The sequence below is a fragment of the Miniopterus natalensis genome, chromosome 1, assembly GCF_054644295.1.
Source record: "Miniopterus natalensis isolate mMinNat1 chromosome 1, mMinNat1.hap1, whole genome shotgun sequence".
NCBI lineage: Eukaryota > Metazoa > Chordata > Mammalia > Chiroptera > Miniopteridae > Miniopterus > Miniopterus natalensis.
In genome coordinates this window covers 20539263-20559600 of record NC_142081.1, presented here as the reverse complement: position 1 = coordinate 20559600, position 20338 = coordinate 20539263, and the positions used below count along the sequence as shown (strand labels likewise).

The 20338-nt window shown below is 37.6% G+C and overlaps 1 protein-coding gene across 4 annotated transcripts in view; it reads left to right on the top strand.

Moving 5' to 3' along the window:
* The window catches only part of YLPM1 (YLP motif containing 1), a 69688-nt gene extending 52521 nt beyond the window's left edge, over positions 1 to 17167 (top strand). The window contains exons 18-21 of one of the 4 annotated variants that reach the window (XM_016208659.2): positions 170 to 221; positions 5160 to 5290; positions 8203 to 8385; positions 8718 to 9110. In XM_016208659.2, the coding sequence (XP_016064145.2) occupies positions 170 to 221; positions 5160 to 5290; positions 8203 to 8349 (330 nt within the window). In that variant the 3' untranslated portion in view covers positions 8350 to 8385; positions 8718 to 9110. Of the gene's footprint in view, positions 1 to 169; positions 222 to 5159; positions 5291 to 6476; positions 8386 to 8717; positions 9111 to 15704 lie in introns of those variants that run through there. The other 3 variants (XM_087819136.1, XM_087819142.1, XM_087819145.1) reach the window with 3 other exon arrangements.
* The last annotated feature ends 3171 nt before the right edge of the window (positions 17168 to 20338 follow it).

The window sequence follows — 20338 nt, the reverse complement described above, 5'->3', positions numbered from 1 at the left end:
ATTCAGTTTCTTCAAAGATAATGAGATTGTGTTTTCCCTAAAGATATATTTATAACTAGTGAGTGGAAACTGAATCCATTCCCAGTTTTAATGCTTTTCCAGTTCAAAAGTGATATGCATGTATGTGTCTCTTTCTAACCCTTCGAGCTTCTCTCTGTGTACAATTTAGGGTTACATTCCGAAAAGCAAATGGGAGATGGACACATCTGAGGCAAAGCTAGGTGGGTATTTCCTTTTTCCTGTTTTTATATGTGATACCTGATGGTAATGGTCATAGATCTTTCTGCTGTAAGAAGAACAAATTCCCCAAAAGTTCTGCTTAAAGATTTTTGGCCTACCCGACATCCTCACTCTGTTTTGCTAGCTTTCAGTTTAACTAGTTATATCTTGTGACAGAGTGAAAGAATATTTTAAAGGAACTACCTTCAACACCACTTAAAGTTTTTAGGGTAAGCAGAGATATGTAATAAATTTAGTAATAAAATACTGTCACTTCTGAAATTCATTCTTTTATATTAATCAGAAATGTTAGTGCTGATGAGATTTCTCCTTTTCTAAAAGAGTATTTAACTGCAGTCCAGAGTTGAATCAGATTGTGAATACTTTGTGTAGTAATAAGAGTAATAATAAATACTGAAGCTTAAAAATTAATTAGAGGGTAATTATTTTCCTTGTATAATAAATTAGAATTTCTAGGTGGGGAACAGTAGATACATAATTTAGGTTTTTGAAGAGCCTGCTTTATAAGATTACACTTATATTTTCCTTCAACTTGCCTTTAGTGCCAGATTACAAGGTTAACTGATTAAAATGATTGCCTAAATCAAAAATTGGAGTTGCTTAGTGTGAAGTTATCTGCCAAGCAGAAAATCATGCATATCCACTGGCTTTTCCTACAATATTTCAAAACATTTTTTTCAAGTTTTTTGTTTTTGTTTTTTCTTTCTTAAAGAGAACCATTTAGCATGTGGATTAAGATATGTTAATAAATAACCTAAGAAAGTGTGATAAGGACTTATTGAGAAGATTGACCTTAACCCATGTATGAAGTATGGCTGTCGGTCTTTGTGTTTCTCTTCCTGGTATCAAGCTATTATTTCAGAACTGAAGTAACCATCTAAAGATCATAAATTCATAGAACAGATTTGAGTCATTTAGCTACTTTGCTGTTTGGGACACATTGTCTGGGTTTCTGACATCAGAGGGGTGCATTTTACATACAGTTTCATAGGCTACGCCTTTTATTTTGCCCAAATGGTCATGTTTGCAATTGATGTTGACCAGGTCCTATGTCAATAGATAGTTCCATAAACTCTAGTATCACTATATTATTGGAATAGTTGCTTTGTTGTAAAGTCTAGAATTTTTTTCTAATATATGTCATGTGAAAATTGTATGTGGTTACTGACATATTCTTCTACTAGTCTTCCCTCGGTGGGAAATCGTAACAATAACCAGCTATCTCCTTCCCTAAACTTTAAAGCATTTTAAGTGTTTAAATGCAATTAAGTATGTGGGAAAGTAATAATCACAGCTTGCTTTTAATAATAATGCTTTAGATCTTCTTATTTTGACATTAGATTAAGAATGTTGGAAGTTCTGTGCTTTTAGGATAACCTGTAAGACTGTAAAGATCATGTCCCTCTTTTCTGGTTCTCTAAATAGTGTTTATATTTGGGGGCAAAGAGATCATAAAGAGACAAAGGGATTATAAAAGTGATAAATATTTTAGCTAAGCATATAACAGAGGCCTTATGTAATATATGATCTACGATGTGTTTTTAACTTGACCCCATCTATTTTCTATTTTCCTTTCTAATTTTTAAAGAGAAAGGAAAATGGAATTTAGTAATGATGACTCAAGAAAACATGCTATTAATCTTGGTATTATTGATTTCTGGAAAAAATTCTGGCCTGTCTACCATTTGCTTCTCAGAAAATACGTTTTATACAAATTCAGCCCATTTTAAAGACAGAATATTACACAATGAATTCCAGAAATGGATTTGTTAAATAAACCATCTCAGTTAAAGGCACCAAAGATCTAGTGATGAATCTAGAAAAGAAATTCCAACATGTTTGCAGTTGAGTTTTTGTTTATTTTTAATAAGAATGACATTGATGTTTCATGTAATGACTTGCTTCTTGCACCACTGTGTTATCTTGAGAGCTAATCTACCTGTGGAGGAAAACAAATTGAGTGTGAGCATTCTTGAAAGTGCTTGCTTCTTTGAGATTGGCCTATGGAATCAACTGAAAAGAAGATTCTTCTCTAAAATACGAGGATCTTCATCTGAGAATTAGCCTATTTATGTTGCCTTCCTTATCATAACAAATTCAGTAAATTTGATTACTAGATACAATTTATTTTTTTGAGTACTTTACCAACATTCTTACGTTACTCTTGGTAACATGACTGTGCTGGGTGGAAACATACTAAGCTTTAGCAGTGAGTGTCACATTGAGCCAGAAGAGCTGAATCTGTATCTGAGGAATTTTGATTCACAAATGAATCTGCCAGTGAGAAAATACTCACCTATAATCTTTCAAGGAGTGGGTTAAGTCTCATTGCAGATTCTTGATCTGTGTTCGTTAAGTATAGTATACGGTTCAGCCTATGTTTGAGTGTTACAAATTAGAAGTGGTGTAATTTTGGAGATATTTAGAACTGGTTTGCGCTACATCTGGCATAGGTATCAGAGTTGTTGAAAACTGCCTGTGTCCCCCCTTCAGTAACACCTGACTCGTTTGCATCTGGGACCCAGGCACCCTAATGCACATCAGATGCTGGAATTTAGCCTTGAAGCTCCTTAAATTCCAGTGACATGATTTAGGTTTCTGCATATCAAATCTGTTTGCTTTTCTCATCTCAGTCATTTGTCTCTGCTTATGAGTTATTGTGTATTAGCCTTCCATGTGTCAGGCAGTTTCATCTCTTCACAATTGGAATGCAGTTATGACATGTATAAGCACATAACCCTTGTGCGTTCACTAGGAACAAATGTTTAGAAATATAATTTATTTAGAAATATATAGGTGTATCTAAAATTTTTTCTGTTACTCTATAATAATATATACTGTTTTAAAGATGTGGTAAAATTCTGTGACCAGCCAAGTTGGATATTTATCCTTCATCTTCATTTTAAACTTCATCTTTTGAAACTCAAACCTCTGAAAGTCATAAGTGTGAGTGTATTGGGCATCAGTTGTCTTCTGTAACTAACACTCCAGATTCCTCTTCCTTTACCTTATGCCATACATCTGTGTGTTTGGGTTTCCAGGATACCATGTCGAAGAGGTATGAACCTTTCTTCAGCCCAAGAAGGAAACTTTAAACATGTTGTGCACAATCAGATTTTAAATTAAACATTACAAACAAGGATGTTCAGACTAGACTACATGTTCTGAACTTCCATGTTGCAAATGTAGGCCTCCTGATCTGTAACTCCCGTCACATACACAGTGTATGAGGAAACGTTCTTGCAGTTTTCACACTGTTCTGCATTGCTGCTTGACCACGCTTTATTCTTGGAATTGATATGTGAAACTTTCCTTTGAAGTATGTTAATGTCAAAGTTGATCTTATTAAGTTTGGGAATTCTTTAAGGTTTATTTAATAATAAGTGCATGGGAGCTTCCTACTCTTCTGGTAATACTGCACACTGTTGAACTGAGAACAGTTTTATGGTGTGTGGGTCTTCGTTGGTTTTCTAATACTGTGTCCCTGTGCAATCAAAGGGTCACTTCTTTAAGATCTTGTATAATATGGCCTGTCATATACATGTAGATAGAGCCATTTGGTATAGCATGTGATTTACAGAGGTTAAGAGACTTTCTGTTGAACTCATCCGTGTTAAAATTTTTCCAAAGTGATATGATAAAAATTTCTTGAGTTTTGTAAAGTGTTGTAGTTTGCCTTGCTGGTTTTTAAAATATTCTTACTTTTATGGGGGAGAGGTTTAGGAAATAAAAGCTTTGCCAAGTATACAAAATCTTACTGGTTTTTGTAGCCTGTATGGTATGGTATAGTTAGTTGTGTGTGAAACTTTTACATTTGAAGCATAAACTCATCCTCTCTCCTGCCACTGCTTCCATTGTACTTTTCATATCAAGTTCTTGGCGCCTAAAAGATTTATATTATATACATTCTGCACTCTTTATGGAGTCCAATGAAATGTGGTTATTGAGTGTTTCTGAAGTTTTTAGGTTTTTCTTTATTCACCTGCTTAATAATAGTGTGTTTATATAACTAAAATGATTCAGAAGTTTAGTGCTTCAATGTAACTAAAATATATAACTCATAATATTTCATATGTAGAATTCAAAATCAGTATTAACCAATAAAAAAGACCACACATTTTCATTTTCATCGCGTGTTCTTGAAGACGCCTAAACTTGTATCTCATAATTTCTGAATCGGCAATTCCTATCACTTAATTGATTATAGTTTGGAGGCCTTGGAAAGCGTAGCCCTCTCAGATTGAGGATTCTGAAAGAAAATTCAGATCTGGTCACTTTGGTTGACTAGCCCTTAGCCTCAGAATGGTCAATAGTACTAGAAAGTATAACCAGAGAAAGTGGTGATTTGTACAGTCAACTTACTCATAAACATTAACTCGTGAATCTTCTCACAGAGGTCAAATCCCAATAAACTGTTAATCTAAAACGTTTTAAAACATTAGGTTGGCTCATTAAATTCTTGGTACTACCTGCTTTTCATATGACACAGTATCACACATGATAGCAGATCAAATGGGTGGTAGTAATATTGTGTTAAAGAAAAGAAGAATGGAAGAAACTTTTTTAAAAAACCCAACTTTGCATTTTCCTTCAGAACATTAGAGCTAAAGTGTGGTGGTTGGGGAGTGGGGGTGGAGAACAAGGAGGCCGGGAGACAAGTGCCCTTCTTGCTCTGCCCATACGTGTTATGTAAACCAACATCATGTTTGGCTGCCAGTATGAACACCATATAAATAATGGAAATTGCACAGAACTTGACATTATCTCAGCCAAGAAGATAGTTTGGATCTGCAAGTGATGCTGCTCTCAGAAATGCGGATGTGCCCTCTGACAGTGTTCCAGCCTTCTTTCCCTTGTTTGTGTGTCATGTGCAAACTCACACTCTTCCTTAATGCTGCGGCTCTGTGTTTGTCCCTCAGACAAGTTGGATGGCTTGAGAACTGGTACTAAAAGGAAACGTGACTGGGAGGCAATTGCCAGCAGAATGGAGGATTATCTTCAGCTCCCTGACGATTATGATACTCGTGCTTCTGAGCCTGGGAAGAAGAGGGTAAGAGACTTTGTCAATAACTGCCGACCGATGAAGGGCGCTTTGGGGCATCTGGTTTTAGAAAGTCATAGCAGATAATAACATGAATGCTATTTTTTAGAGCAATTTCGTTTATACTGTATCATATTACACCTCAGAAAAATGAGTCAGACTTTACAAATATCAGGTCAAAATATACAAGAAACTTGAAAATGGAGAACAGAAATAGCTAGCATGTTGTCAACCTTCAAGGACTTTGGAGTGGCCGCTTGTGCCATTTTGCCATGGAGCAAAAGAGCCAGGTGCAGAGAAGGGTATTAAAGAGAACCTGTGGGACTTCTTCATGGGTTAGATGTGCAGAGTCCAGTAGGGGATAGAATCAGGGGTGACTCTTCTGGGCTCTGGCCATAAGCATTCCATGTACATGGTGCCACTTACTGAATTGGAGAAAAACTGGAGTAGTCACAAGTTTGAGAGTGAAAAATCAGTTCAGTGAGGGACCAATTAAGTTAGAAATGGTAATAGGACTCAGGACTCCAAAATTTAGAAGTTCAGATAGAGAGGTAAATGTTTCAAGAAGCAAAGAGTAGCCCGCTGTTAAATGATACAGAGAAGACAGGTACATTGGGAGCAGAAATAGCTCTTGAGTTTGGCACATGGAGATCATTGATGATTGATCAATAATCAGTCAAGTTTTCTTTGAGAGTTGAAGGACAGAAGCCAGTTTGGAGCAGAGTGAAGAAGGAATAGGAAACGAAGAAGTACAGACAGCAAATATAGACAATTTTTTGAAGAAGTTTTGCTATGAAAGAGAGCGGAGAAATGAAGTTGGATAGGTCTTCCACATAGATGTCACATTCAGTAAAAGTGATATTTGTGTATATCCTTCAAAACCAAATAACAAAGTAAAAGGGATCATATTATATATGACTTGCATAAGCTTTTTCCAGCTAATCTGTCGATCTTTCTATATAAGTATATAAGTACCTACTTAAATGACTTTCTAGTGTGCCATTGTTTGGTTGTACAATCATTTATTCAGTCCCTTACTGGTAGATAATTATGCTGTTTTCATTTTATTAATATAAAAACTCTGGTGAAAGTCATGGTGTATATGTCTTGGTGTCTCTTTGAAAGTATATCCCTAGGGTGGATTTTTAGCACTAAAGCTGCAAGCTCATAGAATATGATTTATCATTTCTGACAGATATTGTGAGATTGCTTTCCAGAAAGGTTACATCTATTTATACACCCACATGTAAGTAAATGTCTATTTTTCCACACTTGCCCCTGCAGTGCTGTTATCAAACTTTTCAACTTTTCACAATCTGATAAGTGAAAAAAAGGTATCTCATTTTACATTTCTTTAATTAAGAATGAGATTGTATATCATTTCTTTCTCTTTATACATCATTGTTTTTTTTTATGAATTTCCTCAGTACTTTACTAGTGAAAGAACATTTATTGTAAGAGAATAAAACTTTCTTACTGTGGATGCCATTACAGGGAACTTCAGGTTTTCAAAGCTCTTTCACATACTTCACAGTCCCTAGGCACCCCTTTTGTCTATAGATTGAGGGGATGGGGAAGGGAGATCCAAATAGTGGCCTTATTTATGTGCCCAGCTCCACCCAGGGACTACTTGTATTGACACCTCTTACTCCAGTTTTAAGGTTGGGGCAACTGAATAGAAATAACTCTTGGAATGATAATTTGGTGTAGTTCTGGTAACAATGAATAATCTCAAATGAGAAATATTTTTCTCTATTTTTAGTTGGTAACTATCACCCTCTTCAATAAGGAGTTTGTGACCCCATGTAATTTAACTTTGTTAATTAGGTGGGCAAAGAGAACTGAGATGTGCACATCCTAGTTCTTTAAAGTGCCTCCACTTGAATTCTCCTCCCCTGCCTCACACCCTCATTTCAGTAGTTTTTTGGGGTTTTTTTTTAACTCTCAAACCACTCACCAAAATCAACATCAGAGCACCAGGAGATCCTACAGGTAGCAAGGAATGCAGAAGTCATTGTTCATTCCTTTCCTGGGCTCTCTTGATTTCTATAACTCAGCTTTTTACTAATACCAGGCAGGTTCCTGGGATTAACTTCCACCATAAGAAAAGGCCATTGAGTAGAATTGATCACATTAGATTTTTACCAAAATGGTTAGGTTTTAAAATATAATTTATTTTTTAAAAGTTTCACTTGCTTAGTTGGGTATAAAGTGGTAGCTCAAGTGGACTTTCAGTGTGTTTCTTTGAAATATTTTTAGTGACAATGGATGAAATATATGTACCTCCAAATTTTCAGTGTTAACATTTTTTGTTAACAGTTAAGATAGTGAAAAAATTGAGACCATAAATCTCAATAACAGTACTTGTAGGTAAATTAGGAGGAACACTGACATTTAAAAGGCTGTTTCTAGTTGAAAGTCATTATTCTATAGGCACAGCCAGAGATGTTGCAGGAGAGTAGGCAGAGCTGGATTCAGAGGGACCTGTGTGCTTGAATTTTATTCTGTAGGTAGGGAAGGATCAAAGCAGATGAGAGTTATAATTATATATTTTAAGGAGGTCGCTCTAGCAGATTGGATTGAGGGAGTGAGAATGCAGATAGGAGGACTAGGTAGAGATTTGTGCTCTACTGTAGGTTAAAAAAATGAGGTCATCGAACTAAAAAGGAGTGACAGAGGAGCTGGAAGGGATGGGACTGAGCTGAACTGGTTGGGAGCTGGCATGGTTAGCACTTGGTGATTGACTAGAGTTCTTTCTGTAACTTAAGATATATGCCTTTTTCCACTTCTCCCAGTTAATGTCTCATTTTCAAAACTGGTTTCATGTTAGTTATCCTTCCCCTTAAAGTATCCAGAGAGGAAAAAGCCCTTTTGCACATTTCTTTTCCCCGAAGCCCAGCCTAACACTGTGTTCTTCGTAGGTGAGATGGGCAGACCTGGAGGAGAAGAAGGATGCAGATAGGAAAAGGGCCATAGGTTTTGTGGTCGGACAGACGGATTGGGAGAAGATCACAGATGAAAGCGGTCACCTGGCTGAAAAAGCCCTCAATCGAACCAAATATATATGAGACTTAGTTTTCAAATGGAGTCGTTGTTCCCCTAAGGTATGGATGCATGGTCGTATAATAGCCTACTTTGTAGTTGTTTTGAAGAGTTTGAGATAAAGTAGACAGCATGCTTTGTTAAAAATGCTTCGTTTTCTGTATTTTCTGGTTCTAAAAAAGCAAGTATGTGCTAGCTGCCAGTATTTATAAATGTTATTCTAAAAGGAAGCAATTTTCTACAACCTGGCTCACTCATAAAAATATAAGACTTAAGAAAAGCATGGATTCTAAAAAGCATAGATTTGTGAAGGAGTGGAGCAGTGAGATACTAAGGGCTACTGAACTTTCTGCCTGTTCTTTCCTGGCATGACAGCCTTTTCTTTTCTTTCCAGATGGTTCGCTTTGAGGTGATCTGAAGCCAAGGCCTCCTGGAGCTTTGTTGTGTGCCACCTTGCTTCCACGGTTCAGTTTTTGTTTTGTTTCTACGGCTTTAGTTTTTTAAAGTTCTCCAGTGTCCCCAAGAGGTATTAGGATCTTGCTGTACCTAAGCAAGACATTAACTTTTTTAAAACTATTTTGGGGAGGGTGGGAGTGATAGCTTAACTGCTGGAACCAGGTGGGGATCTGCTGGAGGATTCCAACAGAAAATATTTTCTCCACTGTACAATGTCACGGACTATCTATCATCATTGCTTTGTGGCTGTTTTTGTTTTTTACTGTATGTAACTGGTAGCTGATTGTACTAGGATTAAAAACAATAAACTTTCATGATAAAGCCAATGAGATTCATGGGCTATACAGCATGGGCCCCTTTCTCTTGTTTTCTTAATTTTATGTTTATTGCTTTTTAAATATGGTGTGTTCTAATTACATGCTAGCCAAACATCCCAAAACCTCTATATAGCTCAGTGATTCCATGGTGCGTGTTGTAACACAAGGCTCAGTGATGTTCAGAACACTCATCTTTGTTTTATTGCTGCTTTCTTTCTCTACCTTTGTATCTTAAAGACTAGTACAGACAATCTCAAATATTTGTCCGTTCCCTGGAGCACATCTGTTCTGTAACATGATGTTTCATTACTTTATTTGTTCATCCTCTTGGTCCCTCCCTCTCTTCTTCCCTTCCTCTTCTTTCTTTCTCCCTTGCTGCTGCTGTTTTTATTTTCCCTGCTCTGACTTTGACTCCTGGGGGACAGAACTGATGTACTCCATGGAACTCAGGAGCTCATTGCCTTGCTGCTGAACTTGAATTGTTGAATTTTTAATCAAAGCTGCAGGGAAGGTGTAGGGAGATGCAGAGCCCTCTGGCAGGCAGCCTTTAAACCTGTCACTTTTTCAGGCTCCTGCCAGATTGCTCATGATTGGAAAGCGTGGCCTTCTGCACAGATCTTCCTCTCTGTGGATTGTACCAGGTGGAACCTAGGAACATACCGAAGCTGAAACCCAAATATCATTCCTATATAAAAACAGGAAAGGAGCTCTTTTCTGTTTTTATTCTCCAAAGAAAAAGATGAGAGAGGACAGAGAAGAGCCTTCTTCCTCAATCACCGTTTCTACTTTGTGCACCAACCCAGCAAGTTGTAAATTTGTTCGCAAAAGGGCTCGAATATTGTGAAATGTTCACTTTTCAGGCTACAAACAAAAACCTTTCAGTTTTATTACCTACATTAAATACTGTGCGTATGGAGAAAACATCTACGAGTAGTTGAATAGTGTCACTTTGGGTTCATGAACCTGGAATTATGGAACTGAGGACTAATGCGGCAGGAACGCCTGAAAACTTCCTGTACTTCTATCCCCCCAAGGTCCTGAATGTTTACATGGAGAGGCTTCAGGTTCATTAACAAGTCAATATTGAATATACAATTTGCTGCATTAAATAACTACCCACCCCTACTCTGTCCCCCAAAAAAACACCAAAAAAACCCTCCAACTGTTGGTAGTATTTTTTTGTTTTTTTTAACAAGCTACTTTGGTTGCTTTTTGGCCGACAATACATTTGTATGTACTGATCTTCCTCAGACACCTTTATTGTGTTGTGTGAAGCTACATCACAAGATAGCCAGTAGAATCGTTGTTTGTAAAAAGACCCACAGAATGTCTTCTCTAGTTCAGAAGAAAATGGAGGCATATATGTTCTTATAGAGAATGTTTTACTTTCAGTCTTTGTAACCATTTGATAATCCGAAGGGCAGGGTTCAGAACGCCACTGAAATAAGTTGTACTCATCCATGAATCACTTTAAATGCGTCATGTTTTTGCCTTGCAGCAATGGCTTCGTGTCTGATCTTATGTCAAGAGGGGCTGGGGAAGAGTAAACAGAATCAGAAATGACCTCTGCCGATTTTTGGAAGATATGGGTTAAAATGGCCTTAGGGGATGAATGTAGAATGTTGCCTACTTTAAGATACTGGTATAGCAAATAACCTCAATGAAAGGAGATTAATGGAAAAAAGATCAGGCACCAAAAGGAATGACAGACTGTCATTTGATATTTGACTTTGCTAGTCCAATATGAGACTGTTGAGGAACTTCCGAATTTGCATTATCACTAGGTGCAGAACAGAATAGAAAGTCCAGGAATATCCTGGAGAAATTTGGTGTAGGTAGACAATGCCTTGATAGCACAGGTATTTTTAAGTTTATTAAGAGATGTCCGTGGGATACAGAGGACCCAACTTAGGTCTTATTTACTTGCTAGCATTTTACTGTTATTTTATTAACATTGTTTTTCTTATCATCTCAGGAAACTACTTGATACTGCTTTAAAATTTGTGTTTGAATCCTATCAAGTATATTTAAAATCTTGTGGGACTCATGTCTTAATACAAAATAGTCTGATCTGGGGGCATGTTCCTGATATCTTCAATGGTTCAGATCTTGTTTGTTTGTTTGTTTGTTTGTTAGCTAATCTTCGCCTGAGGGTATTTTTCCTTCTCTTCACAGAGAATAGAAGGGAGGAAAGGAGGGGTAGGGGGAAGAGAGAAAGAGACATCGAAGAGAAACACATTGACTGGTTGCCTTCCACACACGCCCCAACTGGGGGCAGGGAGCGAACCCGAAACCGAGGTACATACCCATAATCAGGAACCAAACCTGGGACCCTTCGGTGCGTAGACCGACGCTCTGACCACTGAGCAGCACTGACCAGGGCACATTTCATATCTTTTCAAGTAAATGTAAAACCCCTCACTTCACTCTCCCTGTGCAAGTAAGTTGGTAGATGAGATGTAGAAATTTTTCTGTTTGGGAATCATTTATTTAGGGTTAAGTTGGCATAGTCAAAATATGTTGTGACTGAGTACGGAAATCAAAAGGTGTCAATACGCAGTAGTTTGTTGACCCTTATTTGATTCACATAATTTTCTAAAAGTTTGAACTTGATTCAGATATCAGAAATTAATTCAGAAGTTCATTGACAAAGATAAAATCTTAAATTTTCTAGATGGATTTATTTCCCTAGTGAAAGAATTCTAGTTGTTGATTGGGCAAACCAAAGTAAGTGCCATCTCCTCTGGAGACCAAGCATGAATTCTAAATTGGGTTGACTAAAAATTTCAGCCTCGGTTATCTTACTTTGGAGGCCCCTCAGCTTTTTGTTGAGTATTATATCTCCCTAACTATGCAAATTTGCAGGTATTTTGGTAATAATAGGTGCCTACTACCTGGCTTACTGTTGGACTATAAAAGCAACAGGTTGTCACCCTTTTTTTTTTTTAAGTAGTATGTCTTAAAGTTCATTCTGATAATTTATAGAACATTACCATTCTCATTTCCTCCTTCCCCTTTCTGTTTCCCTTTCTACACCTCCTTCCCCTTTCACTTTCCTCCTCTCTAATTTTTCCAAAGCTACCTTATTGTAAGAGTTTTTACTGAAAATTTTTATCAATTGCTTCATCTGTGTTTCTATTCTTCTTATAGCATGGAATACATATTGTGTTGGTGTGTTGCTCTACAGTTTTATCACATGTGTAGGTTTTTGTGTCCACCCCCATCTTCCTCCTACCCTCCATCCCCATCTCTGACTTGGCATCTAGTAATCTGTTCTCCATTTCTTTAATGTTATAATTTAAAGAATGTTATATAAATGAAATCATATAGTATGTGACCTTTGGATTTGGCTTTTTGGCTTTTTTCACTTGGCACAATTCCCTTGACATGCATTCAAGTTGTATGTGTCAATTGTTCGTTTCTTTTTGTTGCTCAATAGGATTCTATCCCATTCTCTTTTATAGCTGCAGAATATGTTACTTTATGTTTTTACCATAATTTTATATACACGGTCTCTACTGATAGGTATTCATGCTCTTTTGCTCTTATAAATTGTGAATTTCACATATTGTCATCACTCTGCAACTTTCTGTACTTGCCTAATTTCTAGCAATGAAGGAACACAACTGATGGCATCCTTTACATGTACTGCAGGTGCACCGTAGGACGTAGTTTCCTCAGCACTCCCTGTAGCTTTCTGTTTCACTGCCCTCTTATCTCGTCTTTTAGAAATTATAACTGTATTAAGGCCCAGCTCTCATGATGCCTTCTCCCTAAAGCCGGTCTTGATTTTCCTCTCGTGCTCCCTCTTTCCAGTTCTTGCAGGGCTTTGCTTGTGTTTGTCCTATGATCTTAATTTGCCCTTCTGGCAGAGTAACTTACATACCTGTCTGTTCTTCCCCATTCCTTCCCACTCTTAAATGCAAGCTCCTAGAGGGTAAAAACTGTTTTACTCACCTTCAATACTTGTTATGTGCATTTGATGCTCAACAAGCTTATTTAGGATAGATGATGTGGTAAGTTTAAATATAAAATTCATGTAGGTGAATACATGTGTCATTTACAAAACTCCAGTTCTTGCATTTGTTTTTTCACTGCCTCTGGATCTTCCTGTTGTTGGCATATCCATAAGTATTATATAAACTGGGCGTCACAAATTGAAATGCCTGCTATGGACAGGAAGATACAATTGAGAGAATTGGCCAGTAGTGTCATAACAGCGTGTTAGAGTTCTTATCAGAAGCATACTTTGCTTGCAAGTTAGACATGTAGGAATATTCTTCATTCTCACGGGGAAATATCCTCTTTCCTATTTTCCTTGAAACATTTGACAATCTGTGTGTCTTTAGTCTTCCCACTTTTGGTAGAGATGTAAGTACAAATATCAGTTTTCTAATGAACATTACTGTGAGGAAAACAGCGGCGAAAGCAGGGTGATGGTGACGGTGGACTGGCCCCCGTGGTGAGGAGCAGTCGGCGTGGTGGGGGCTGCGCCATGCGGGGTCTCACCCTGTCTCAGCGGGACAGTTCTGCAGCCAGTGGCTGCCGTGAAGCAAGGCAGACCCACTGTTGCCAGATGAGGAGGTGGGAATGTGGTTTTTTATGTGAAATGGTCTTTTCAAAATGCCTTGGGGACAATATGGTTAGAGGCAAAACATCACACCCAGAAGCCACATAGTACCTATAGGCCCTCATTTTGGGACTCTGGCATATACCATAAAGGATGGTAACAATCCTAAGAGACAGTTATTGCAAAGAAGGTATCTATAGGAGGGGAACCAATCCAGTTATATAGGTTGTATATAAATATTTTGACTACCATCTTTTACCTGATATTTTGGAATGAGCAATTCTCTTATCATTGAACGAGCTTGTAAAACATGTACGATATACCGATGTTGAATTTGCAGTGGGTTTATTTTTATCCATTGCTAGCTTTCACATAGAAGCATATATATTATCCCCTCTTGGGGTGACATCCTTCCAGTGTCGCCATTTATCAAGATGCAGGTAAGCACCTTGTGTGCGCGCAATTAAGTAGCGGCCACACACCTATTCCAGAGAAAGAAGACAGCAAGAATTCCCTTGGGTGAAGTAGAGCAGCTGAGCAGCTGCACCTGGATGTGAATTTGATAGGATGTTCTGCTGTTGACTCTTCATTGCTTTCTACTAATACCCGCTGGGGAAAGAGGCCATGTGCCATTTAAGCTTCTTTGTGGTGCCTGTGTCAAGGTGGGTATACTTGTGCTATATTTTATTTCTTAAAAGTATGTTTTGGGGCGTTACATTTTCCAAATTCATTTCAGCCATAAAATATGAGTTCATTCTCATTACTTGAAAAAATTAAAATATGCCGGCCTGTGTGACTCAGTGGTTGAGCGTCAACCCAGGAACCAAGAGGTCACTGGTTAGATTCCCAGTTAGGGCACATGGCCAGGCTGTGGGCTCAGTCCCCAATAGGGGATGCAGCCAATCGGTGATGTTTCTCTCTCATCAATGTTTCTATCTCTCTGTTCTCCCTTCCTCTCTAAAAATCAATAAAAATATATTTTAAAAAAATTTAAAATACTATAAATAATAACACACCCGTTGAGCAACAAACACCTTAAAATCTTAGGGGTAATTGCTGATACCATTTTGGGATGTGGCTTTGCAAACCTTTTTCTGTGCATTTATAAAACATACATACCTATGAGGATATTGTTTCATTGTTTTTTACATATAAGTGATATTCTTTGCATGTTCTGCAGATCCACTGTGTCGTGTGTGTGTGTGTGAATTACTGGACCATATGGGAAACAACTACTCCTTTTATGTTCTCCTAATAATTATCTGTGTGTTTTAGAGGAGTCCTAATGTCCAAGGTATCAAGAATCTTTACATTTTAAAATTTTTTATGCTGCTCTCATTTGAATTCTGCCCTTTAAATCAGTTTGGAATTGATATGGATAAGCAAACTAGGTTCTAAGTCGTAGCCATAGTTCAAAACAGATATGTTTTTGGGAATATGTGCTGTGTTTCAATGATAGGGAGATTAAATTGCCAATTGAGAAGATAATCTCTCAATCATGAAGTTCTTTTTTCCAAGTCTTCCTCTGCTCACTTTGGAATTATGACAGCTGGATCCACAGGGGCTATGAATATATTTTTTCACGTCATACATCTTCAATACTAGTTTGAGTAATTGTGGAAAATACAAATTTTGATACTGTACCCTTGCTTGTCAAGAAAAAGATAGTTTAGTGAAGTCTGAAATACTCTTAAGAGGACATAGTTCATTTAATTATTAAACTTTTAAAAGAATATTCTTTACAGAAATTACTAATGTCAGAAATGAAAGAGGGGACACCACTGCAGATCCCATAGATATTATTAAAAGGGTAACAAAGGAATACTATGAACAACTCTCTGCCCACAAATTTGATAACCTAGTTGAAATAGGCCAATTCTTGAAAGACACATCTGTCAAACACACAAGAAAAAATAGACAATTTGAAGAAATTGACTCAATAATTATTGACCTTCCAAAAGAGAGAGCACCAGGCCCAGATGGGTTCTATCAAACCCTTAAAGAAGAAATTATACCATTTTTCTGTGATCTCTTTCAGAAGACGGGAGCAGAGGGAATACTTCCTAACTCATACTATGAGGACAGCATTATCCTAGCGTCAAAACCAAAGACATTACAAGAAAAGAAAACTGCGGACTACAGATCTCTCATGAACATAAATGCAAAAATTCTCAACAAAACATTAGCAAATTGAATCCAACAATGTATAAAAAGAATTATAGACTGTGACCAAGTGGGATTTATTCCAGGTATGCAAGGCTGGTTTAACATTCAAAAGTCAGTTAATGTAATCCATGACATCAGGCTAAAGAAGAAAAACCAATTGGTCACAAAGGTAAAGAAGCGTTTGACAGAATCCAGTACCCACTCATGACTTTTTTTTTCAAACCCTCAGTAAACTAGGAATAGAGGGGAACTCTCTTAACTTGATAAAGAATATTTACAAAAAACCTACAACTAACACTGTCAAAATGTTAATTCTTCCCAAATTGATCTATAGAGTCAATGCAATCCAAATAAAAATCTCAGCAAATTTTTTGGTGGATATTAACAACTGACTCTCAAGTTTATGTGGAGAAGCAAAAGATACAGAATTAAAGGGGAAGAACAAAAGTGAAGGACTGACACCCCCTGACTTTGAGCCCTGCAAAGCTACCGTAATCGACACAGCATGGTGTTGGTGAAAGCAGAGACATGCATTAATGAAACAGAATTGAGAGCCCCAAATAGACCCACCTAAGTACAATCAACTGATGTCTGGCAATGGAGCAAAGTATTGTCAGCAAGTGGTGCTGGAACAACTGAATATCAACATGTAAGTAAGTGAATCTATGCACAACCCTTACACCCTTCACGAAAATTAACTCAAATGGATCACACACTTAAATGTCAAATACAAAACTATAAGACTCCTAGAAGATAATCTAGGAGAAAACCTAGATGGCTTTGGGATTGGCAATGACATTTTAGATCGCCAAAGGCACACCATGAAAGAATTGATAAGTTGGGACTTTGTTCAAATTAAAAATTCTGCTCTGCCAAAGGTTCTATCAAGAGAATAAAAAGGCCACAGACTGGGGGGAAAATACTTGCAAAACACATGCAATAAAGGACCATTATCAAGAATATACAAAGAACTCTTAAAGCTAAACAATAAGAAAACAAACCTAATTGGAAAATGGGCCAAAGACCTTAACAGACACCTCACCAAAGAAGATATACAGATGGCAGATAAGTATATGAAAAGTGCTTCACATTATATGTAATCAGAAATACAAATTAAAACAAGATATTACTACACACCTATTAGATTGGCCAAAATTCAGAACACCAACAATACCAAATGCTAGCAGGGATATGGAGCAATAGGAATTCTCATTCATCGGTGGGAGTGCAATGTGATACAACCACTTTGGAAGACAGTTCGGCAGTTTTTTACAAAAGTAAACATGCTCTTACCATATGATGCAGCAGTCACACTCCTTGGTATTTACCTGAAAGAGTTGAAAACTATGGCCACAGAATATCCTGCACATAGATGTTTATAGCAGCTCTATTCACAATTGCCAAAATTTGGAAGGAACCAAGATAGCCTTAAGGTAAATGGATAAACTGTGGTACATCCAAACAATGGAATGTTATTCAGCACTAAAAAGAAGTGAGCTATCAAGCCATCAAAAGCCATGGAGGAAACTTAAATGCATATACTAAATGGAAGAAGCCAGACTGAAAATGCTACACTATGATTCTAACTATATGACAGTAGAGATTCATGGAAAGGTAGGGATTTTTAGGACAATGAAGCTATTCTGCATGATACTGTAATGGTGGATACATGTCTTGATACATTTGTCCAAACCCATAAAATGTGCAACACTAGAAGTGAACCCTAGTGAGGACTATGGACTTTGGGTGATGCTGGTGTGTGTATCAGTGTAGGTTCATCAGTTGTAACAAAGATACCCCTTTGGTGGGGATGTTGATGATGGGGGAGGCTGTACTTGTATGGAGGCAGGGAGTATATGGGAACTCTGTATCTTCTCAATTTTTCTGTGAATCCAGAACAGCTCTAAAAAATAAAGACTATTTAAAATCGTATATATATATACACATATATACTTTGAGGAGTTTCTGTTTTTCATGTGAGCCTTATGCTTTCACTAGATACGAATCTGAGTGTCAGTAGGGCCTCTACAGGATCTGAAAAGCATTCCCAAAGTTTTTCAGGGAAGGGTATTGGCAATGGAGGTCCTAAGCCAAAAAGTGCTTCTATTCCATTTGTATACTCAAACATATAATTACTTTTTTCTTTATGCATGTTTGGAAGAATGATGAAATAAGAAAATCTCCATGTTGAGTTGTGTGCTAAAGCAGTAGTTATCAAACTACATATAAGAATTACCTGGGGATCTGTTAAAACTCCCAAAGTTCAGGGTACACCTTATAGCAATTAAATCAGAATCTAGAGCTGGGACTTACACATTGGTAATTTCTAAAGCCCACCAGGGTCCTAGCCAGTTTGGCTCAGTGATTAGAGTGTCGGCCTTCGGACTGAAGGGTTCTGGAATCGATTTTGGCCAAGGGCATGTACCTCGGTGGCAGGTTTGATCCCTGGACCTTGGCGGGGCACGTGTGGGAGGCAACGAATTGACGTGTCTCTCTCACATCGATGTTGCTCACTCTCTTCCACTCTGAAAAGCAATGGAGAAAAAATCCTCAGGTGAGGATTAACAAATAGTAATTAAAAAAATAAAGCCTACCAGGTAGTTTCAGTGTGCAGCCAAGTTTGAGAACCAGTAGGCCAAAGGGGATTTTAAATTTTATTTCATCTCCATCGGAAGATAGGTTCATTAATCACCATTTCCAAAGGCCCCAGTCTGTTAGTAACTTTGCAGGTATGGAAGATGTTGGAGGTGTTGGGAGGAACTTGTTCATAACAAACTCCTTAAATGCAAAATAAAACCCTCCTAGCAACAAAGAGTTAATGCAGTTTCCGAAGGTGCTCGGAAGCCAAGGAACAGCTTAGGCACAAAGAGGACCTGGTTTATTGGGAGCAAATAGAGCCACTATTTAAAATGTCTTGCAATCTAAAACATGTATGTGCCCCTGTGCCTGAAAACAAGCCACGACCTTTGCAGTTGTGGTGATGCTTCCTAACAATAGAAATGAGTTGTGATGCAATGTTATTCACACTTAAAAGCTTACAGGAGAAATTCGGAGGTTGTAGATGAGAAGTGCAGCGGGCAGGCAGGACAGGTTTTTTTCTGACTCGTCCTGATTCCTAGGAAGGCAGAACTGTCCAATAGTTCTGATTATGTGTACTCAGAACAAAATCAAGCAAACCCTAACAAAATGAAAACTATTTAATCAAGAAGCTAGCAAGCACCTTAGTAAATTAGTCAGCTTCATTGTTGAAGATGATTAGGTATTTGTGGATTCAAGTGACCTTACAGAAGGGTTCTAATCCGTGGTGGTGCGGACTTTTATTTGCTTCCTCCTCAGGGGACATCACTCCTTCAGTAGAACTTTCTCAGAGATGGTGATTCTACATGGGTTGGGGTTTTTTGTTTGTTTTACTTTTTATTTTGACATAATTATAGATTCATAAGAAGTTGCCCCATAAAATGTACAGGGAATCCCTCATGTATCCTTCACCCAGCCTTCCCTATAGTAACGTCTTGTATAAATAGAGTTATGTACCAAAAGCAAGAAATTGACACTGGTGTGCTCTCCAGGGTTTATTCGGATTTCATGAGTTTTATAAGTACTCAAGTCTGTGTGTAGTTCCATGCAGTTTTATCATGTGTAGCTTCGTGTAACCACCACCACAATCAAGATACAGTATTCCACGTGGGATTTTGAAGAGCTGTTAAGGGATATGGAATGAGTCACTTGGCTTGTAGTCTCATCACCAACTGGGATTCAGGAATCTGTATTGTTGGGACTGCCACTCTGAGGGGCAGGGAGCATAGCTTTTGCCACATAAAGTGGCTTTTTAGTCTTGTTTTCATGGGATCATCATTAAAAGCTGTGTTTCTCAATAACTGCATTTTGAGGAGGTAAATCATGGTCACTTTATTGGAAGGAAGTTAAATGATAAGTGTATGTACATATAACCCAAAGCATAAAGGTCTATAATCGATCTTCATTTTGGGGGGCGATTTCACCAATTCTGGCACAACAGCAATGGACTGAATACTAGGAAGTTCTTTTTCTGTCAAGTTTTAGAACATTTGAGACTTGCTCAATAATATTCTAAAAACTAGTGCGTCTGTCTAGTTCTTGAAACAGTGAGAAGACTGTCAGCCCCCAGAGAAATACCCTGATGTGTGGAAAGTGAATAGGCATGATTCTGTAATAAAAACATGGGGACAGTCTCTTAATAGCATATTCTAAGCATTGTCAACATATTGAAATCCGCCTCACTTTTTTAGGTAATTACTGTCTCCAGAGCTTAAGGATACATAATCATATCTACCATTCACATGGCATGAGGATTTGAATTATCATTGCATTTGGTATATAAAAACTAAGGTGTATAAATCTGGTTTTATTAAGCTCTCTTTTCTCAGAATTTGCTGATAAATCTATAATCCAACAAAACTGTTCTGTTACACTACCTGCACCCCACTGTCTCCCTTAAAAACTCTTATTTCTGATACCATTTCTGAC